Source organism: Citrus sinensis, chromosome 1 (genome assembly GCF_022201045.2).
Source record: "Citrus sinensis cultivar Valencia sweet orange chromosome 1, DVS_A1.0, whole genome shotgun sequence".
In the NCBI taxonomy this organism is placed as follows: Eukaryota; Viridiplantae; Streptophyta; class Magnoliopsida; order Sapindales; family Rutaceae; genus Citrus; species Citrus sinensis.
In genome coordinates, this window is record NC_068556.1 from 10,341,826 (window position 1) to 10,366,309 (window position 24,484).

Below are 24,484 nucleotides of genomic sequence, written 5' to 3' on the forward strand. Positions count from 1 at the left end.
CACCCCAACGGGACTATGAACATCCTTTCCAGATCTCAAGTTAATCACTTTGTAGTGCTCTTTCCCTTCTCTTCTTGGGTCTTCTGTATTACTGGGTAAACTACCTTAAGGTCTGTTACCTAATACTGCAGCAAGCTGTCCAATTTGATTTTTCAAGTTTCTCAAATATACAGTATGACTTTGGACAACTGCTTCATTCTTCACAATATAATCCTTAATCAAACCTTCAAAGGAGCTGAGTTGATCATTGTTGATGTTTATTTTCTGTTGATTTTGTGGATAAAATCCAGGTGGTTAAGCAGGTCTGTTCTGTCTACTGAATGCTATAACAGGCTGATTCTTATTACTCTATGAAATGTTCGGGTGCTATCTTCATCCAGGGTTGTAAGTGTTTGAATATGGATTGTCTTGATTCTGTCTATTGAAGCTGCCCACATAATTGACTGAAGTTGGATTCCCAGGACAATTGTCGAATAAATGCCATTCTCCACAATAAACGCAAGACACATAAGAAATTTGGTTAACAGTTGCTGAAGCATTAGTCATAACCTTTACCATATTTGTTAATGAAGCTACTTGGGCTGAGAATGTTGTCAAGGCATCTACGTTATGGACTCCTGTTATTCCTCTTACTGCAACTTGTCTGGTTGATTACGACTGATAGTTATTGTTGGCTATCATTTCCAAAATTTCATAAGCCTCATTGTAAGACTTAGATAACAAGGCCCCATTTGCTGAAGCGTCCACCATCAATCTAGTGCTTGGGTTGAGATCATTATAGAAAGTTTCCAACTGTATGCAGCAAGGAATACCATGATGAGGACATTTTCTGAGTAACTCATTAAATCTCTCCCATGCGTCGCACAAGCTCTCATCTTCAAGTTGATGGAAAGATGTGATCGCGTTTCTCAATTTTGCATTCTTGGTTGGCGGGAAGTATTTCATCAAAAATTTGTCAGCCAAATCATTCCATGTAGTGATAGAATTTGGTGGTAGAGAATTCAACCATGCTTTTGCTCGATCTCTTAAAGAAAACGGGAAAAGTATGAGTCTCAATGCTTCCTGCGATGCTCCAGCAATCTTGAAAGCATCACTTACTTCTAAAAATAACTTAAGGTGTAGATGAGGATCTTCGGATGGAAAACCATTAAATTGTCCCACTGTTTGAAGCATTTAAAACATCACGGGTTTAAGTTCAAAATTATTAGCTTGAACGTCGGGTCTAACTATTCCCGGATGTATGGCTTGAGGAGTCAACACTGCGTAGTCTCGAATGGCTCTATCTTTATCGTTCGCCATGTGAATAATGTTGTTGTTCCCTGGTTGCCTTTGAACACATTGTCCATTCAGACCTTCATGTACATTGACTGGTTATATCCCCTCTCTATGGTTCAAGTTTCTCAAATCTTGCAAATCATCCATTGCTACAGCAGCTTGTAATTCTAGATGCTCTCTTCTCAATCTCCTTGCAGTTCTTTCAATTTCTGGATCAAACTGGAAGTCAACAGATTTATATTTGCGCATGCAAGGGTTGCTAGATCACATATGTCAACAAAATAAACAAATTAAAATAAAATAAAAAATTAGCACTGTTAAAACTAATTTCACAAATCACAATGAACAATCAATCCCGGCAACGGCGCCAAAAACTTGTTGGTGTATAAATATTAATGCTATTGGAATCAATGTGCAAATGTACACACACAAGTAATAAAGTGATGAGTATTTAAGATTGTCTCCACAGGGATTGTTGTTATTAGCTTTGCTACAACAATCTTAACAGTGCAGATTTTATACTAAAATAAAATAAAATAATTAATGAAACTAATATACTAATTACATTAAAAACGCAATAAATAAAATGCAATAAAGTTAACTATCACGTCAAGCTCAAGGATAAAACTAATGGGAATATATAGTAGTTGAGTGAATAAACTCTCCTAATGGTCTTGACTATTTTCTAATGGTTAGCTCGGTTGCTACAGTATTTGCTACAATAGTGGGCAGAATCCTTATGTATCCTTAGCCGTCGCATGTTGGATATCTTATATCTATATGCAACCTAATAGTGATAAGTTGTTATGCCAACATAAGATATAGCATTACACGCTTAGGTTCTATTTACCCTACAAGGTGAAACCCTATGTCTAGTTCATCACTAATTTTAGATTAAGCATGACCCTTTTGGAATAAGTTAAACTCAATCTAGGAAACTCAATCTAAAACCAAGTATTGCTTTGATATGTTCCACTAAGATAGGCCATTTTGCGGCTCTCTCCTAACTTGTATTATTAAATGGGTGATCAACCAAAATAATGAATAAAAATAAATACTATCAAAATAATCTGCTACAGTAAACATGCAGCAATACATATATTCAGTCAATAAACCATCAAGATTGTTTATCACTGAACCATAAATAAATTTAGTTCATGGTTTGTAACAGAAAAATAAAGAACAAAGTTTCAGCCATGAAACACATCCCCATAAATAAATAGAAAAAGAGAAAACAAGAGAAGAATAAGAAGGATTGAGCTCCCAATTGATTTTTGCCAATTCTCCTTTTGTGCAGCCCTTAATCTCTCTATTGAATCTTGTTTTTCTTTTGTTTCTTTGTGTTTTTCTCCTTGGGTGACGGCTCCCCGTTTTTCTTATGATGTGTGCTTCTTTTATAGTTGAAAATAATGGTAAACGGAAGCCTAGGGCGTGCATAAATCAGATTAGGAAACTGCAAATCGCAATGCTACAAGTATCCTACGTGGAATTTTCTCTGTCGTTGTTCCAGGATTGCTACAGCAATGGCTACAAAAATGTTGCTACAGCAACGGCTTCAGCAACTGCACTGTTCCAGATTTGTTTCAATTCTTTTATAGCTAAGTTCTTCCTCATTTTTGCAAGCCTATTGCATCAGCATTCCTTCCATGAATTATAAGCTTATGGAAACCTACAATTATGCACACAATTTAAGCACGAATTACTTTAAATTAAGTAAAACTCATTAAGACTAAACTAAAATGAATATTTATGCAAAATATAACAAAAATGCAATAGAATCACATCATTTACTCTCTAAGTAATATTAATTTAAGTCTAAAAGTGCTATGATAACTCTTATTTCATAGAGTTATCAGGCGCCTAAAATTGATTTTCATTACTGCTTTGTGGGTAGGTTTTTTACGGACAAAGTGATTAACTTTCCAGCCATGAAGAACACCATGGCGTCATTATGGAGGCCTGACAGAGGTGTTTGTATTAAAGATTTATCGTCCACACTATTTCTCTTCAAATGTTTTCATGAAATTAACATCAAAAGAGTGATAGACTCGGGGCCGTGGACGTTTGATCAGCATATTGTCATTGTTCAGCGGCTGGGGATGGATGAACAACCTCAAAATGTCCCCTTATTTCATACGTCTTTTTGGATCCAAATCTACAATCTTCCTATCGGATTCCAATAAGAGAGGATCCTACAAAGTATTGGTAATTATGTGGGCAAGTTTGTGGAGTCGGACGAAAACAATCTTACAGGATATGGAGGAACTATATGAGGATTCGAGTATCCATTGATGTTAGGCAGCCTCTCAAGCGTAGGATGTGGCTCAAGAAAGTAGGTAGGGATTGGATGTGGGTGGATTTCAAAGATGAAAGATTGAATGTATTTTGCTTTCTATGTGGTCTTCTTGGGCATACAGCAAAGAATTGTCCATCTTTGTATGAGCAAACCACGGCTATTATAGCCAGGCCGTATGGCCATTGGATGAAGGCGCCTACACGAAGAAACTTGATGAACTCCAGCAACCGTTGGCTGCGCTCAAATCCACTAGGGGAGGAGGAGATGAAACTTGGAAATTGCACTAATTCCGTTGAGGTTATGGTAGTTGATTTGGAAGGTGCCGTGAAATCAGGCTTAAATGAAGGCAATAATAATGATAGGGGCAAAGCTAATGGGATTGTGGATAATATAGCAGGATCTCTACAATGCTTGACAAATCGTGGTCAACTGCTTGATAAAGGAAAGGATGTGGTAGTATCTCCTAAAGTTCTGGGTCAACTGCAGGAATATACTGAAGAGTTTAATTCGGGTATTATTATTACAGATGCTAAAAGGAGAAGGGCTCACAGTGCAGTACAGCATGAGTTGAGCTGTGATGAGGCTTAAAACACCCAAGTGATGGATAATGTGGTTGAGTCAAAAAATGGATTAGTGGTGGGTCCTGTTTCACAGGCCCACCGAGAACAATGAGTTCCATAAGTTGGAACTACCGTGGGCTGGGCCACCCACGGAAAGTTCAGGTGTTGATGGACTTGGTCAGAAATAAAAAGCCGGATTTTCTCTTTTTAATGGAAACTTTATGTAGTCGAGAAAAATTAGAGAGTTTGAAGCTTAACTTAGGTTATGTTAATTTGTTTACAGTAAATAAAGTGGGCCGAAGTGGTGGGCTTGCCCTTAACTTGAAATTAGCTTACAAAGTTCAGCTGCTTAATTTTGGGCGTACTTTCATTGACGTTCAAGTTGAAAATGCAGAAGTTGGAAAATGGCGGTATACTGGGTTCTATGGCTTCCCTGAGATGAGTAGAAGGCGTGATTCATGGGAGCTACTTCGTTCCTTATCCTCGGTTTCCTCTTTACCTTGGATCTACATCGGTGATTTCAACGATCTTTTGCATATCAGTGAAAAATGGGGCAGGTGTGAGCATCCAAATTGGAAGCTTAATGGGTTTCGAGCTGCTGTTTCGGACTTTGGATTGGTCGATTTAAGCATAGATGACTATCAATACACATGGGAGAGTTTTCGGGGCACGATTGACTGGGTGGAGGAGTGTTTGGATAGAGCTTTGGCTTTCAGCGCTTTGATTTCCCTTTTCCCGAGAGCTAGATTGCTGAGCTTGGAGGCTATGTGTTCCGATCACTTGCCAATTTTTCTGGACCCATTCCCGCAAACTCATTATCCTAGGATTAAACGATTCAGATTTGAGAATGTTTGGCTTCGTGAGCAGGATTGTGTGGAGGTTATTACAAAGAGTTGAGATTTATCAGTTGGTCTTTCAATTCAATCTAAACTTTCTCTTTATGAGGCTGAGCTTATGCATTAGGGTGGTCACCTTGCTTGTGATTTTATTAAACAGCTAGCATCTTGCAAGCAAAAAATGGGGTCTCTTCAGGGGTGCCAATATTCAACAAGTTTGGCTGATTTTGTGGAAACACGGAAGCGTTATAATGAATTGTTACACAGCCATGAGGTGTTTTGGCAACAAAGGTCGAAGTCGTTATGGTTGAAGGAGGGAGACATGAACTCTCGGTATTTCAATTCCACTGCTTCTATAAGAAAAAAAAGAACACGATTGGGCGATTATAGAACAATTCTAGTCATTGGTGCACTAATTCGTCTGAGGTAAATTCTTTAGTTATGGAGTATTTCTCAAATTTGTACCACTCAGAAGGAAGTGCTAGTGAGGATATTTTATCCTGTGTTGCAACGAAGATTACAACGGAACAGAACTAGAATTTATTAGAGCCTTTCACGGCTATTGATGTTCGTGATGCACTCTTTAGCATGCACCCTGATAAGTCCCCAGGGCCGGATGGAATGAACCTTACCTTCTATGAGATGTTTTGGCACATTGTTGGAGGTGACGTGACTGCTGCGTGCTTGAGTTTCATTGATACATGTGAGTTCCTTGTTGGATTAAATGCTACTGCAATAGTGTTAATTCCAAAAAAATCTCAACCTGAGTATTTAACAGATTTACGACCAATAGCTTTGTGTAATATTCTTTATAAGATTGTGGCTAAGATGTTAGCTAATCGTATGAAAAGTGTTCTTAGCTCGATTATTTCAGAAAATCAAAGTGCTTTTGTGCCTGGGAGGGCCATTATTGATAATATCCTAACCTCGGCAGAGATTATGCATTATTTAAAGCGGGAGAGGCAAGGGAAGACATGGACTGCAGCTTTAAAAATTGACATGTCTAAGGTGTGTGATAGGATTGAGTGGGGTTATTTAAAGACTATGGTGTTGAAGTTGGGATTTGCCGAGAGATGGGTTAAGTTAATCCTTTTGTGTGTTTCTACTGTCACTTATAAGGTTCTCCGAGGCAACGAGGAAGTGGGGCCTATCGTCCCTAGTAGAGGTTTGAGCCAAGGAGATCCTTTGTCTCCATATTTGTTCATCATTTGTGCGGAAGGGTTGAGTTTATTACTTCGAAAGCACGAGAGGGCAGGTTTAATGCATGGAGTTCGGTTGGCTAGGGGAGCTCCGATAGTGACTCATCTATTTTTTGCAGATGACCGTTTTCTTTTCTTTAAGGCAAATGCACAAGAGGCTCGGATCATAAAACAGTCATTGGCTATCTATGGGGTAGCCTCGGGTCAAGTGGTGAATTACAATAAATCATCGATATCCTTTAGTGCTAATGTTAGTGCTGCCGCGACTCAGCAAGTGTGCGACATTCTGAAGGTAGCAGTTAGTAGCAATCATGGATCCTATCTTGGCCTACCATCTTCTATTGGGTGAAACAAGAATGAGGCTTTTTGATTTATTCGTAACAAGGTTTTACGACATCTCCAAGGCTGGAATCAGAAGCTGTTATCTAGAGTAGGGAAAGAAATTCTATTGAAAATAGTTGCACAGGCAATGCCTAACTATGCAATGAATTTATATATTTTTTCGTTGGATCTTTGTCGAGAGCTAGAGAAAATGATGAACTCATTTTGGTGGGGTAATAATCGAAGTGGCAGCAGAGGGATAAATTGGATGCGGTGGGAGAAATTTTGTAAGCCTAAAGTTCATGGGGAAATTGGCTTTAAGCAGCTCCACTCTTTTAACATTGCGATGCTTGGAAAGCAAGGCTGGAGGCTTTTATCTAATCCCAATAGTTTGGTGGTGCGCATCCTTAGAGCTAGATACTACCCGCTGTCCTCTTTTGGTAAAGCTACTATGGGTAGCAACCCTAGCTACGCTTGGCGGTCTATTATGGCAGCACATACAGTGATTATCCAAGGTAGCGTATTCAAATCGGTAATGGATGTAAGACCACGATTGGGGGCTCTCCTTGGCTTCCAGATCTAGACCATGGTTATGTTACTACTCCCTGCCTGATGTCATAGAAAATGCTCCAGTAAGCAGCCTCATGATACTAGGGCAGTGCAACTGGGATTTGGATGTGCTGGCTGATATCTTCAATGACAGAGATTGAGATCTTATTACCCAAATTCCTCTGAGTAACAAAAGAGAGGAAGATGCCTGGTACTGGTCTACTAATGCTAGAGGGGCACGATTGGTTATGGGGCTGTAATTCGTAATTCTGAGGGTGAATTTATAGCTGCAAGGAGTAATTGGCTTATTGGCAGTTTTGGTGCTCTAGAGGCTGAAGCTATTGGCGTGCAAGAGATACTCAGTTGGCTCAAGGGGTTACCCTTCCTTCCTGTTATTATTGAAATGGATAGCTTACAAGTTTTCACTGCTTTAACTATGGCTAGTTTTAGTCCTAATGGTTTTAGTCTTATTATTGATGATTGTAGAGCATTAGTTTAATCTTTAGGAGATGTTACTTTCTCTTTTGTTAGGAGAACTTCGCCAGTCATTCTGTTGCTAGGGTGGGGGGTTCTTTGTCAGGTCCGGGAGAGTGGAGGCATGTTCCACCTCCTTGGTTGGTTTACCAGTTATCGATTTAATGAAGTTCTTGTTTCCCTAAAAAAAAAAAGAAATATTAGATTACAAGTTTACTATTATATTTTTACAAAACTAATTATTTTATTCTATTTTCATCAATTGATCAGTTAGTTGACTAATAAAATATTAATTTTATCTTTGAAAGAATGTACACAAATACGATATAAAATATTAAATTTATAGGCTTATATGGATTATTTTTTGCTAGTTTGTATTTTAAAGGAAACATTACAAATTCTGCCTTAGATATAAGTTAGAAACACTTGTACCCAAATTTAAATGGGTTGTCATTCCTACTCACTTTAAATTTAAAAGCAATAGACTTAATCCCTTGAAACAATTTAAGTTATTTTTCAATGAAGTAGTCTTCAATATTGCCCCTAATCATCAATTAAGTTATTTTACAAACCGTAAACATCCATTAAAATGAAATATTATGTATGTATTGTGAAAACACTTTATTTATATATATTGAATTAATTACCTAATTTACCTTATTTTTTATTTTTTATTTTCATATTTTCTTGGCTTAAAAATTGAAAAATGTAAACAAATTGGGCATATAGTATTTGAAGCTTTGATGAAGCTTATTTTATGTGTTATCAATGAGAGAATATTTTATCTTATGCGAGAAATAAAATTAATATATAATCCATGATGTGATCAAGGTGGAATATAAAAAAATTATCTTTTTTGGAAAAAATAAAAAAAATGCCAATTTTTTTTTAAAAAACTAGGTAATTAACTTATCAAGAACAATATTGTCATATCACACACAAAAAATATTTCATTTTGATGGATATTTACGGGTTGTAAAATAACTTAAATCGATTAGGGACAATATCAATATTTTAATTGTAAAAGTACTTAAATTGTTAATGTAAGAGGGTTAACTATAGCATTTTTAAAGTTGAAGGAGGCAGGTTTCATAGCCCATTTAAGTTTGAGTGTAAGTGTTTCTAACTTATATTTGAGGGATGAATTTATAGTTTTCTTAGATATTGAATTTGTAATATTTAATACTTTGCATTTTTTTGACAAAAATTTTTGTTTAAAGGATAAAATTAATTTTTTATTAGTAAACTTACTAGTCAACTAATAGTACTAACAGAATTTTGATTTTTTTTCAAACTTTTGAAATTAAAATCACAGTATGATATGGAGAAAGCATTCCACATTGAAAAAGTAAAGTTAGTATTGTTATAAAAAAATTATAAAAAATCCAAAAGCCGACCAAAAAAAAAAAAGAAATGTCCAATAAAAACTTTCTGCATGAAATGAGTTAAGTCCATTCTCCAAAAGAATGACCTAGGTACTTAGAAAGAATTTTATGTAAATCACCTAAGCACAAAAATCGACAAAACACCTAAGGGCGTTATTACACAATGATTTAGGTTTATTATCTACAAAAATGACTTATGTACTTAGAAAGCATTCTTTGTAGATTGGATAAAGGGAATAATCTACAAAAAAGAATAAATGTATCATTATTGTAGAGATTAGATCTAGATCCATATAATGTACTTCATGTAAACAACTTATCAAACATACATTCTACAGAAAAAGCCTATGAGCCATTAAACATTTTATGAAATGCGCCTATGAGTAAACAAGTGTGCTATAGAATGAGCCTACAGGGCAATAAAAATTCTATGGAATGAGCTTACAGGCCAAAAATATATTCTACAAACTACACTTATAGGGTAAACATTCATTTCACACAATGAGCCAACGATCTAACATATATTCTACAGAATGAGCCTACAGGCCAATAAACATTCTGTGAAATGTGCCTACATGCCAAAAAATATTCTATGGAATAAGTCTGTAGACCAATAAATATTCTATAGGGAAAAAATAAATTCTATAGAATGCGCCTGCAAGACAAATATACATTTTATAAAATAAGTCTACACGTAAACAAACATTCTGCGAAATGAGTCTGTAGGCAAACAAACATTTTACATGATGTGCTTATAGGCAAACTTTTACAAATGCGGCTACGAGCAAATTTTGTTCGAAAAATGCCATAGGCCCATTCTCCAAAAGATTGGATTAAGACCAATTACTTAGAAAATATTCTAAGTGCCTACAGGCAAAGACTTTGCAAAAATTCAATAATGAGTGATATTACGGGGTAGGCAGAATTGAACTGAACCTGTCAAAAATTTGGTTTAATTCGGCTTTTCGGTTTCACTTCAATATTTTATAATTAAAATATTGAATGAATTAATTAGAAACCGAACTGATTGATTTGCTTAAGTTTTTGGTTCAAAATTTTAAAACCGTTACCAGGCAAAATCTAAAGAAAATTTTGTAATTTTCACATAATACATACATGCACATATAGTTGCCAAGGCTAGTTTTCTACTAAATATTCAAACCTTAAACCTAAGTTGAAGTTGTTGCCACTGCCGACTACAAAATTGCTAAAATAAATAACTATCTTTGCTTCCTTCTGGCTTAATGAATTGCTGTCGTTGCCAACTGAATCATGATCTACCAGACATTGCTCCTAAGGAAAATCAACATAACGATCAACTATAGATCTACATAAACAACTATAGATTTACAAAAGTGACTTAGGTACTTGGAAACATTTCTAAGTAAATGGCGTGTCTAAAAAACTCTAAGGGCTTAAATCTATGAAAATCGACATACATCAATTGCAAATGGCAAGTCTTCGATAAAGTGTCAATGGCATAATTCTACAATGATTGACCTAGGTGCTAAGAAAATACTTCTAAGTGAAGTACCCAAAGGGCGAGTTTTCTAAAAAGCACTAAAGGTATAACTCTGCAAAGAATAACTCAGGTTCATTCTTTGCAAAGAAAAACCTAACTATTTAGAGTATGCTTTTAAGTGAGATGCCTAAAAGACGAGTTTTTAACAAAAAACCAAAGACATAAGTTACAAAGAATGACCTAAGCCTATTTTTTTACAAAGAATAACCTAAGTACTTGGAAAGTACTTTTAAGCAAAATATTTAAAGGGTGAGACTTCGACAAACCACTAAAGGTAATTTTATAAAGAATGACCTAGGTTTACCATACAAAGAATGGCCCAGGTATTTAGAAATCTTCTAAGTAAAAGTACCCGAAAAGCTAGTCTTTGACAAAATGCAAAGGGCATAATTCCACAAAAATTATCTAGGCTCATTTTTTAAAAGAGTGACCTAGGTACTTAAAAAAAATTTTAAGTCAAACATCTAAAGGGAAATGATTGTCAAAGGCGCCGAAAGGCAGGTGCTTACTAAATTGCCTAAGGATAAATATTGACTAAAACACCTAAAGGAAAGTGAAAGTTAGAGTGCTTAAGGGTGGATGCTGACTAAAATGCATAATGGTGTATTTTGAATTAAATGACTAAGAGTGAATGTTGACTAGAGCGTGTAGAGGGGATGTTGGCTAAAACACCTAAAGGTAATAGTTGACTAATGAGCTTAAAGGTATGTCGTCAGAATACGCCTAAGGGAGTGTTTTGGCAAAACACATAATGCCATGTCTTGACAAAATGCCTTAGGATAATTACTGAATAGTTTCTTCAAGCCTATTCTTTATAGGAATAATTGATCAGACAAATCCTTGCAAAATATTCTAAGGAAAAAATTCCCTAGGGTGTGTCTTTAAAACATTGGTTAAAAGCGAGTATCGACAAAAATATTTCAAAATGCCTAAGGGCAATTTATCTACAAGGATTGCCTAGGGAATTCCACTACTAGAAAAATGGTCTTTACTGACACTTGGTTTGTGACACTTTATTAAAAAGTATCAGTATTTTTATACATATGGGCCATTTTTCGTGTTTAACACATAAGTATCACAAATTAATGATACTATGGTGTCTGAAATTTAGACATAAAAAATCTCTGACATACAATATTAATAATAAAAATAAAATAATTCTGATCATGTAACAGATGGAATTCGAACCGAGGACCTCGAACATCAGAGCATTTAAATTTAAGAAAAAGACCATTGGGATTTTTTTTTTGTGACACTAAGGTATCAGTAAAAGAAAATAAATTTTGAATCTCATTTCAAACTGACATTCAAACCCAAGACCTTTCAAAGCCAAAGCTTTTAAGTTTAAAATTAAAACCGTTGTGACTTTTTGTTAGTTTTGCTACTAAATCAGTAGAATATTACGTTTGTGATATGAAGAACTTGAAATGTATTGAGTGCACCTGAGTGAAACTTTTAGTGGGTTTTGACTGAAATTTTACAAATAAATAATATATTTTTAATTAGAAACGGTATCGCCTCACTTAGAAAAAATAAAGATAAGTAAAACACATCGTTTTTCCTAACCCTAAGACTAAAATCGAACTTAATTTTTTTTCTAAGTCATTCACTCATCATTGTTCACATCTCGATTCTCCTTCTCTGTCAAAACTAAGTAAACAAAACCCTAATCCTATCCCCCACTGTTGATACTGCACATTCTAATCAAACTTGATGTCAATCCCGACAAAGCCCGAAGTAGAGGAATTCTTTTCTATCACGATTTGGTTCTCTCTCTCTTCCCACTGCAATAATTTCATTTATGAGGGTGCCATTTATTTATTTTTAATTATTATGTTTCCAATTTATAGTGCCTATTTTCCTCATGCATGTCGGTTTGTTGCAGTTTAACTATAGAATGGGTTTTAAAATTCTAAATTTTTTCTGTAATCTTGATTGTTTATAATTTGGGACCAGTGAAAACATAGCAAAGAGGTAAAGGCAATTGAAGTTGAGTTATTGTACCAGAAGTTTTAATTAAGAGTGGTTTTATAAGCGCCTGATTCAAATAAGCTTTCTTTCCTCTCTTTCTTTAGTTGCCATGTCGCTGGACTTTGAATTTCATGTACACTTTAACTAGAATTGATGGATACAATGTCAATGCAGATTTCAGTTTTTCTCCTTTTCCCCATTTCTCGAAATTGCATTTAAAATTTTGCATGATGCTTTCAATTTTGGGCTTAACTTGTTCCATTTAATTAGTCATTGATAAAGATACATATTCAATTTGGGTCAATTCATCAATCCTTTCCCTATAATGCACTTGCGAGACTTAGTATAAATGCAATATCTCACATGCAAATCCTTCAACAACAACAAGCATTATCCTTAATTGTTTTTCTATGTGATTTCCCTTGTATAGCTCTCTGACATAGTAATTAAAAATATAATTAAATCTTCATTCATATGTTGACATGTACAATAGCCTTGGCCATTTTAGTGTTACAACTACATGCAGCTTGTTTGTTTTTTTTTTTTACATGATCTTTAAATTAATAAACTTTTGAAAGGGACCTTTTGGTTGTTTGTATAGGAAACTTTTGTTTGCATTTTAACATTGAATTATTGACTTTCGACTAAAATGTTTAGTTTGTTATTACTTTTTCTTATATCTTACATATTTCAATTGAGTAGCTCTAATAAGTGGAATTAATATGTTCAGTTCAATCTTTGGCTTCCGAAGAATCACAAAAGTTTATGATGTAACACCTGTCTTCATTTGGTAATTCTTTTAAATCACTCTTTTTTTTTTCAGTTTCTATTATCGTTGTGTTCTGAGTTTTACTTGTACTGACATGTTTTAAATATTGACAAGCATTGTTTTAGTTTCATTTTTGTTGCATAGACTCTTCTGGAATTAAATTGTTTGTTCTAATATGAAAATAAAATTTTGAAAAATGTGGATGTGGCATGTTTTGTTGGCTTGCTAAATGTGTACATGTATATTTTGCTGGCTTGGTGAATGTGTACATGTATGCTCTGTTGGCTTGTTGAATGTGTACAGGTATGCTCTATTGGGTTGCTGAATGCTTACATATATGCTCTGTTGGGTTGCTGAATGCGTACATGTATTTAAGTGACTCTAAATAATAGAACTTAGATTTATTTTGCAATTTGTATTTTTAATTTAAACTTAAAAGTTTGAAGTTATTTGTGCAATTTAATTAAACTTATTAAGCTAACAACATCTAACAAATGAACAGGTAATAATACATATTATGGACAAAACTTGGATATTTTGTGATAGATTGTCTGATGAGTATAATGATGGCGTTGATGATTTCTTGGAGTTTGCCATTCTTAATTCTGAAAATAGAATGTCAATTAGATGTCCTTGTATCTCTTGTTGTAATATGGAGTTTTTAACCCCTGAACAAGTGAGGCTACATCTGTTTAAAAAACATTTTCTAAAAAAATATTTAGTTTGGAATTGACACGGTGAGGTGGACCTGAAACCTACCTCTATAAACTGCCAAGACCAGCCACAAAATTAACGTTTTAGATGTCCGGATTAGAGTTAGGTAGATGACATGGTTCATGATGTTTTTTAGCATTGTAATAAAGATCCTAGTGCTTTTAAAGACATTCTTGAAGATGTGGAAAAGCCCCTATATCCAGGTTCAAAGCATTCAAAGTTATCGGGTTTAATGAAACTGTACAATATAAAAGGACTTTATGGCTGGTTTGATAGTGGATTTTCAGTTTTATTGGAAGTGTTAATGAGATATTGCCAAATGATAATAGTTTGCCTAAGTCCATGTATGAGGCCAAAAAATAATGAAGCTATGAGGCTTAGATTATGAGAAAATACATGCATGTCAAAATGATTGCATTCTTTATAGGAATGAGTTCAAGAATCTTAGTGAATGCCCAAAGTGTGGAACATTTAGGTGGCAAATAAGAAAAGATGGATAAAAAAAATTAAAAAGGGGGTCCCTAAAAAGGTGTTATGGTATTTTTCTATAATTCATAGGTTCAATCACCACAAACTACTGAGAACTTAACATGGCATGAAAATAAAAGAATTAGAGATGGCAAGCTTTGCCACCCAGCAGATTCACCAGCTTGGCAGTTAATTGACAAGAAATGGCCTGATTTTGCCCAAGAGCCGAGAAATCTTCAATTGGCTTTATCATCTGATGGGATTAACCCACATAACACACTTAGCACTACTTATAGTTCTTGGCCTATTACATTGATAACATTTAACCTTCCTCCATGGTTGTGTATGAAGAGGAAGTTTATGATGTTGTCTCTACTGATATCTAGCCCTAAACAACCTGAAAATGACATAGATGTATACCTAGCACCATTGATTGAGGACTTAAAAACCCAATGGGATGTAGGTGTCGATGTGTTTGATGCTTATAAGAAACAAACTTTTAATTTACGAGCTGTGTTGATGTGGACGATTAGTGACTTTCCAGCTTATAGAAACCTGTCTGGGTGTACTGTTAAGGGATACTATGGTTGTCTAGTTTGTGGGATAAACACATATGCATGTCACTACCACATAGTTGGAAAATGTCATATATGGGCCATAGGCTATTTATTGAAAATCCTCTTAGGCCTTTGTCTAGTATAAAGATCTTAAACTTGGTGGTTGGCATTGACACCAAGTTTGGGAAAAAGGTCCAAAACAAGCAAAAACTGTGTGAGAGTGAGGGTCACAATAAGGGTAAAAGTGAGGGTGAAGGTGAGGGTGAGGATGAGGGTGAGGATTGAAAAAATTGATACAATAATATTTCTTGCTTGATTGAATTACATGGTAATTAGGATAATACATACAATGATGATAAGGAATTCCCGTAACAGTTCTAAGGCTTGACATGAGTGAATTTCCTATTGAGTGTATTATAAAATATGGAAGGCTAGAGAGATTCTTGTCGAAATTATCAAGAAGTTATTGTCCTGCTATCAATCAAATACTTGGCCGTTATAGATGATTCTAGAACTTGATATGTCGTTGGCTTGCACTTTCCTTTCATAGGTTTTGAATGCTTGACTGTTGCTCAAATTCATCCTGTGTATGAATCTCATCAGCCCCCCTCAAATTAGGAACGGTCATGAGGCGAGTTCTGAGTTTGTGCCCAAATTTTAGGAAGAGTTTCTTAGATAGAGGCTTTGTAAATATGTCAGCAATTTGAGATAGAGAAGGAGTGTATCTTGTGTCAAGCAATCCTTATGTGACATTCTCACAACAAAATGGTAGTCAAGCTTGATGTGCTTGGTGCAGGAATGAAATACTGGATTTTTGGACATGTTTAGAGCACTCTTGTTGTCACATATAAGTGTTGGTGTTGCTACAAGCTTGATGCCAATGTCCTTCAATAAATATGTGAGCCAGGTGAGTTCCACTATTGTAGAAGCCATCCAACAATATTTAGCTTCGGCGCTAGAACGAGCAACTGTTGCTTGCTTTTTTGAACTCCAGCTGATGCAGTTTGCGCCTAGGTAGATGCAGAATCTGCTTGTGCTTCGACAAGTGAGAGGACAACCAGCCCAATCCGAATATGAAAAACCATACAACTTTAGTGAGCTTTGTTTTAAATAACGGAGACCAAAATTAAGGTGCCTTTGAGATAGCGCAGTATGCGTTTGACAGAACAAAGATCGGCTTTGGTTGGTTGTTGGAACTTCTGGCAGACATAATTCATTGCATGTGCAATATCGGGTCTAGTGAAAGTAAGGTATTGTAGACTTCCAACAATTCAACGATATTCCGTAGCATCAATAGGTTCATTATCATTGAATTTTGGTACTTCTTTCACGATCATAGGAGTAGTAATGGAGGTGCTATCTTACATCTTAGTCTTAATGAGCAAATCCTTTGTATACTTAGCTTGAGAAAGGGAAATTCCAGCTGTAAAGTATTTTATTTCAACGTCTAAGAAATAAGTTAGCATACCCAGGTCTTTCAAAGCAAATTGTGAACTAAGTGTCCTAATAATATGTTGTATAAGGGTGTTATTATTTCCAGTGATTATAACATTGTCTATATAAACAAGTAATAAAATAATGCTAAATTCATGATGTAAAATAAACAAGGATGTGTCAGTCTTGCTATTTTGAAAACCAAGTTTAATGAGTGCATGGTAAAGACAATCAAACCAAACTCGTGGAGCTTGTTTTAGCCCGTAGAGTGACTTTTTCAACTTACAGACATGTGATGGTAGTTTAGGATTGACAAAATGTGGGGGTTGGTCCATGTAGACAATCTCATTGAGATGACCATGGAGGAAAGCGTTGCGCACATCAAATTGCCTCATTGACCAATTTTGATTCAAAGCAAGGGCCAATACAAGACGAATTGTATGTTTTATGATCGGACTGAAAGTTTCTTTAAAATAAATCTCGGGAACTTGTGCGAATCCTTTGCTTTGAATCATTCGATAGTTCCTTTTTCATTGTACTTGATTCTGCACACCCACTTAGAACCAATAATATTCATGTTTGCTGGCCTTGGAACAAGATCCCAAGTGTTGTTTTGCTGCAAAGCCTGAAGTTCTTCCTCCATTGCAGCAAGTCATTGAGGATTTTTCAGAGCACTCTTCGAGGTTTTTGGTTCTGATACAGTGAATATGTGCAAGGCCAAGTTGGGATTACTTCTAAGTTTTTGTCAAGTAATCATAGGGTGCGAATTTAAAGTAGTGTTTTTTGATAGTTCACTTAGAAGAGTGGAGCTAATAGATTGAATTGGTAATTCAATGGAGAGTCTACTTGAGATATCAGGAAACTCTTTATGGCTGATTTCAGAAGAATTCTTCTCGGTTGAAAATGAGGTGTTTAACTCATGGTCATCAGTGGCAGAATTTGTGTGAGCCTCAATATATTCCTTCATTGGTTTCATGGCTAGGAGTTGTTGTTTTTGAAGTTTCGGCAAAGTCAAAATTTTTGCTTGTATGGGGTGCATAACAAATTGGTAACATCAAAATATTGTCACAAGAACTAGTGATGGGATTAAGTTCTTCAACGTTTGTGGCAGAAGATGAGAACCACTTATTCTTTACTAGTTTTGGACTTTCCTGCAAGGTACAAGAGGAAGATAAGTTAGCAAATGGAAAAGTACTTTCATCGAATACAACATGTTTAGATATATAGACACGTTTGGTTTTTAGATCTAAACAATGATATCCCTTATGTAAAAGACTATATCCAACAAAAACACAAGGTTGTGATTTTTTATTAAATTTATTTTTGTTGTAGTCATTTAAATAAGGGAAACACCTGCATCCAAAAGTTCTTAATTTATCATAATCAAGAACTTTATTAAACAACTTTTCAAAGGGAGATTTCATGTTAATAGTTGAAAGAGGCATTATATTAATGAGATAAGTTGCAGTGATGAATGCTTCAACCCAAAGTGTCAATGGAAGTTGGGCTTGAAACATTATGGTTAAAGCTGTTTCTGAAACATGCCGATGTTTCCTCTCTGCTACCCCATTTTGCTTAGGTGTATAGGGGCATGATTAAGAAAAATGTTTGAATTAAATTCTACTCCTCCATCACATTGGAAAATTTTAATTTTCCTTTCCAATTGATTCTCCACTTGTCGTTGGAACCTTACAAAACAATAAAAAAATTAGATTTTTGCTTTAAAGGAAACAACCAAGAGAATCTGGTGCAATCGTCAATAAAGAGAGCATAAAATCTAAAATTCTGTGTAGAATTGATATGAGCAGGACCCCACAAATCACAATGTATTTTCTCTAAAGGAAATTGTGATTTTTTATTGGATAACTTGAAAGGGAGTTTGCAGTTTTTTCCTAATTGACATGGAACACATATGCTTGGTGTTTTAGTCCAATTAGAAATACTAATTTCCTTTTGTGATTTCAATATACGCAAGATGTTGTGACTTGGGTGTCTAAGTCTTTTGTGCCAAAGATCGGCGTCCGCAAACTTTCCTTTTATTGCAATAAGAGCTTCCTGATTGGTCTCCTCTAATACGTAGAGATTTCCACGTCTACTGCCTCTTGCCAGCACTTCGTTCTGTTTACTCTTAACAATAAAGCCATTAGAATCAAATTCAAGAGAACATGGTAGATCGTTAGTGAGTTGAGCTACAGACAAAAGATTTTTCTTCAATTGAGGGACAACAAGAACATCTTTTAGTTTCAAAGTGCCATGATCAATTTTTATAGAAATATCTCCAATATGTGAATATTTAATGCTTGTCCATTGCCAACAAAAATCTTATCATGGCCTTTATAAGAAAGAATAGTATCGAGTTTACCAGGATCATTCACCATATGTACTGTGGCACTAGAATCTGCGTAAATTTGTTTATCGGTTTGTTGATTGAAGTTCATTGTAGCAAGGACTTATGGCGCTTCTTTTTTATCCATATATTCATAACAATTCTGGCAAAAAGCTGCACTATATCCCTTTTTTCGCATATTTGGCAAGTCACAACCTCTTCATGTGCATTCTTCTTGCTTTCCTTTGTAATTTTTAGTGCGGTTCGTATATTCTGAAGATATGGGCTCTTATTTTGATTTTGACCCCTATTATTTTGTTTGTAGGCTCTTTCACTGCCACCGTTGTTTTTCTTTCTTCTCCCCCTCTGGCCAAAGAAAGCTTGAATTAGTGCTTTTTGTACTTGCTTTTGCACCATAACTGTTTGTTCATGGATTTGGAGGGCAAGAATAAATTGCTTTATTGTGGGATAAGGAGGTTTGGTTAACATAGTAGTCTTAAAGTCAGCATAGTTTGGCCCAAGAGATCGTTCGAGTTGGAAGACCTTGTCTTCATCTGAAATTGATTTCCCAATTGCTGCTAAGTTGTCACATAATGACTTGAATTTCTTGAGAAATTCTTTAAGTTTTGTATTCCCTTTCTTAAGGGAATAAAGGCTACATTTCAACCAAGACTCATGTTCTTTGGTTGTTGGAAGCATATGCTCTTCAATAGAGCGCCATACTTCAGAAGCAGTTTGGCTTTCTACTATCATACTTAATATATCTTCACTCACCATCCCTCTCAACCATGTCATCAATAATCCATCATTGTTCATTCAAAGGATGAATTCAGGATTTATTTTTTCTTTTCCATCTTAAATAATCATCTTCGGTGGAGCCTCCATGCTGGTAATATGGTGTTCCATCTCAAGAAATCTGATGAGTGGAAGAACTTGAGACTTCCAGAGAAGATAATTGTTTGAATTGAGTTTGATGGAGACTAAACTCACACATTGGTGGAATGACTGGATAGTGAGTGTAGGTTCTGTATAATTTTCAGCCATTAGCTCTGATACAATAAAAAATTGATACAATATTATTTCTTGCTTGATTGAATTACATGGTAATTAGGATAATATATACAATGATGATAAGGAATTCCCATAACAGTTCTAAGGCTTGACATGAGTGAATTTCCTATTGAGTGTATTATAAAATATAGAAGGCTAGAGAGATTCTTGCCGAAATTATCAAGAAGTTATTGTCCTGCTATCAATCAAATACTTGGCCGTTATAGATGATTCTGGAACTTGATATGCTGTTGGCTTGCACTTTCCTTCCATAGGTTTTTAATGCTTGATTGTTGCTCAAATTCATCCTGTGTATGAATCTCATCAAGGATGAGGGTGAAGGTAAGGTTAAAGTTCAGGGTGAGGGTGATAGTGAGGTTTAAGGTGAGGATGTGGGTAATGGGGATATAGCTTAGTTGCTGTACAAAAAAAGATCAATCTTCTTTGATTTAGAATATTGAGAACATTTTTTAGTTTTCCATCAACTAGATGTGATGCATATTGAGAAAAATATATGTGAGATCATCTATGGCACATTACTCCATCAACCGGGGAAAACAAAGGATGGAATTAATACTAGAAAATATCTTACACGTCCAGAGCTTAGAGAGAAAATTAATAAAGCATTTATTGCATTAGCTCCTGATGAACAAAATAAAGTCATGCCCTCTACCCCACACACTTTAAGTAAGAAAAAAAAATGTTCTGTGAAACCTTGCAAGGTGTCAAAGTTCCTAATGGTTATTATTCTAATTTTAGAAATATTGTTTCAATGGATGATTGTCGTCTTCATGGGCTTAAGTCTCATGATTGTCATACATTGATGCAACAACTACTACTATTAGCAATTCGCAATTGTTTGCCTCAAAATGTCAGATTTGTCATAATTAGGTTGTGCCTCTTCTTTAATTCTTTGTGTTCTAAGGTAGTAGAGCCCAATTCTCTAGACCAATTGCAAAAAGAACTTAAAATCACCTTATATAATTTAGAACAATCTTTCATACTTACCTTCTTCGATATAATGGTCCGTTTAATAGTCTATTTAGTTGAAGAAGTTAGATTATGTGGCCCGATTTACCTTCGATGGATGTATCCATTTGAGAGAGAAATGAAACCTATAAAGGGTTATGTACGCAACTGATACCATCTTGAAGGTTGCATTGTAGAGTGCTATATTGCTGAGGAAGCACTTGAATTTTGTGCTGAATATCTTTCAAATTGTAAATCAATCGGACTACCTACTGGTTTTCTAATTGATTTTACAGTCAAAAGGCCACTCGGAGGTGTAAATATTTAGGTGGTTGATGCCCCTACATTGGTGCAAGCACACCGATGTGTTTTGGTGAACACCCTCAATATTCAACCATGCATAGAGTATGTGACTTAAAATTTGCACTTCTTTTTCGTTAAGTTTTTTTTTCAATTTTATTAATTCTGTTGTATAATTTTAGGGAGAATTTGGCCTTAATGCAATCAAAACACCCTCGTTAATTACAAAAGCCTTTATGGTTACCAACCGAGCACTCCTGTACGTTTGCTGATTGGCTTAAACAAAAGGTCAAATTAGCTTCATTAGGTCTAATAAAAGTATCCAAGTAAAGGTAAACAAACTTTTCTCTTTCAACTAATTATTGTGGTTTCATTAATTGAACAATAGGTAACAACTGATAAAGCAAATAATGTAGCGGTTGACGAAAAAGTATGGTGGCTGGCAAACAAACCTCGCTCAAGCATGGTTACATATGAAGGCTACTGTATTAATGGTTTTAATTTTGCTACGAGAGATCAGGACAACAACTACATAACAAAAAACAGTGGCGTTTATGTGGTTGCTAACACTTTACAGATTTCAAGTTCGAAAGACAAAAATCCCCATTCTAAGGATATGCCTTTTTATGGGGTTGTCAATGAAATTTGGCAACTTGATTATCTGGGGGTTAAGAAGGTACTTTTCAAGTGCGATTGGGTAGATGATATAGGGGTTAATGTTAATGAGTTAGGGTTCACTGAAGTCAATTTAGATCGAATAGGCTACAAATATGACTGTTTCATTCTAGCTGGTCATGCAAAACAAGTGTTTTATGTGAAAGATCAGTTAGATAATAGTAAATCAGTTGTTTGTTGAGTGAGTGAAAAATGTAATTATTCAAATGAGACTATGTGTGATGGCATCGATGGGTATATGCCATTATCCAACAATTTTCCAAAATGTAAGTTAGATTTGAGTGATGAGGAATTTGTGTAAGATCAATTGTTGATGTTTTTCATGTAAATGTTGATGCAGAAAATAAATAATCTAACTATTATGCCTTATTAGCAATACTTTTTGTAAGTCAACAACTAATTTATTTTTTATTATTTTATTATTATATTGGGATATTATATTGGTATCTGGTGCACTCATCCACTTTTATGTATTTGCAAGTTTGTTGGAGACATAGCAGAAAATGCGGAGCCAACATATGATCCAGATATAAAAGGAAGACCAAGACGAAACCGTACAAACAAGAAAGACTTGTAGAGAGGAGTTAATGATGAGACTGAGATTATGTAAAATTCGTATGGAGTTCCAGTTGGAAATAAGAGAAACGATATGAGGAACTACATTGGGGTGATTCTATGGGAAAGAGTTCTAATTATATATGATGATTGGAGGAAAGTGCCACTAGACATCAATGAGACGTTATAGACTGATTTTCAGGAAAAGTTCAAGTTGAGTCTTAAGGAAAAAACCCAAGTGTTCAAGTGGATGAGAATTGCATTAAGGAGCTTTAGATATAAGTTGGCCAATGAATATATTCTGCCTAATGCAAACAACTTGAGTTCACTGAAAAAGCCTCCTCTTGAGTATGAAGGCATTAGAAAAGAAGATTGGAAGAGCTTTGTTGATAAGATTTTATCCGAAGACTCTTAGGTATGTTTAAAATTCTGTTAGTTATATAATATTATTGAGTTCCTGTAACCATTTTAATCAATATCCACTTTGTACAGGAAAAAAGTAAGGCAGCAAAGGAAAAAAGAGCGAAGAATGTGTGCAATCATCACTTGGGCAACACATGATATGCTGGGCTGTTGCATAAAAGAGTAAGTACAATAACCACTCTATACAAACTTATGACATTTTGAATACAAATAATAGGATGATTCATAGTAGTTTTGAATTCAATTTTTATTGAATTATTGCAGCAGTTGGACCTCGGAGTTTCTGAACACGAGTTGACTGCAGTGAAGCCTAGTTATTGGCTCACAGGAAAAAAGATGGAATACTTGATGTGTAGCAAGTGGCTGAAAGAATTGTAAGTTTCCACCACTGTTAAAAAATACCAATGCAAATAGTTTGAAACTAAAAGATGCCTGGATTATTTGATAATACAAGATCATGTAAATTGACAAATTAAATTGCTTTGTTTATTTCAAAAAATGCTGGTAATGCAATGTATGTTTAAACTATCATTATTTAACTTATTTTTTTCCTATTTTTTTATCAAATATTTTTGTATTTATTCTGTAGAGTGAGCTAACAAGCCAAGTTGAGCAGGGAACGTTCCAATCCCAAGGACCGAATGACATCTTTGGTGAAGCCCTTCAAAAGAAACCTAATGGAAGTCGGGTGCAAGGATTGGTTTAATTCATCACCCCATCCATGTATTTCAATATTCCTAACCCTACGAAGTTGGCGCGAGAATGGAGAATATATTAGGAAAGTTTTAAGTTTATGCAAGCTCAATTAGAGCAAGGATAAACGCCTGCAACAACACTGAAGTTGGCAGTTCCAACTTTCCTAACTCCAACGGTGGTTGCAGTGTTAAGATAGAGATAGATCGTCAATCACCCAGCAAAGTTACTCCAAAGTCAGTGACTAACAACCCCAAAGCTACCCAAAGTCAATGACCAAAGTTACTCCAAATTCAGTGACCAATGACTCCATTGTTTGTCGAAAACTTGACAAAAACATAAACACACCTCCCTTGCCATCCCCTGTACAGAATCCACCTCCAGTAGATTGTGAAGCCACTTCAAAAATCACCCTAAGAAGATCTTCAAGATTAACTCCTTCAAAGAGAAAAGTCGATGGCCGAAAGTCTTCTATAAATGTCGTGATATATCTGTATGAACAGATAGGAACAACAAAGGAACTCGTTGTTGTAACACCAGTGATAGCAAGGAAACTTGTTCTAAGAAAGAATACTTGTGGAGCTGTGAAAGTAAGAAAAGAGAACAAAAGTTCATAGATGAACATCTTTTCTTTGATGATTGAGAGCTTCCTGCCACAGTCGATTATGATTGCACATGATTTGAAAAGTTTTGGTGTCTACTGGGAGAGTATATTGGACAAGCAGATTTGCAATGAAGTCATTGAGTTTACAGAGCTCTCAAATTCTATTTTGGAGATATGGATCAAGTAAGAAATAAAAAACTTGATTTATGTTTTTTGATTTTGTAAATTGTCATTAATTTATTTCTTATATTCATATGTCATAAAGGTTTCTTTTTTTAATACACTTTATGAGGAGATGGATAATGGCAGTGATGTTATTCCAATTCAATTTGGATATATAGCTAAGTCAAGCAAGCTACCCAAATAGGTGTTCCTATATTTCAAACCTTTTGGACAAGATACAAATAGCCTAGATAATTGTATTCCCATATAACCCAGGGTATAGTTTATTTATTTTTTGTCTATTTTCTTTTTTTTTAACATAAATGATTTAAATTTATCTTGTAATCTTTTTTTTAGTTGTTTATTTAGTGGCCAATTGGTGCTAGTAGCAATTGAT

The 24,484-nt window shown here is 35.1% G+C and overlaps 1 protein-coding gene and 1 non-coding gene across 2 annotated transcripts; both read left to right on the top strand.

The window, feature by feature from the left end:
* Positions 1-808: 808 nt before the first annotated feature.
* On the top strand, positions 809-915 carry LOC112497399 (small nucleolar RNA R71). The gene has a single exon (XR_003064195.2). It is a non-coding gene; the product is annotated as a small nucleolar RNA R71 (small nucleolar RNA).
* Positions 916-4,239: 3,324 nt separating this feature from the next.
* LOC107176616 (uncharacterized) lies at positions 4,240-5,028 on the top strand. Its single transcript, XM_015529403.1, has one exon. It carries the CDS (start codon positions 4,240-4,242, stop codon positions 5,026-5,028), a length of 789 nt encoding a protein of 262 aa, XP_015384889.1.
* Positions 5,029-24,484: the final 19,456 nt, after the last annotated feature.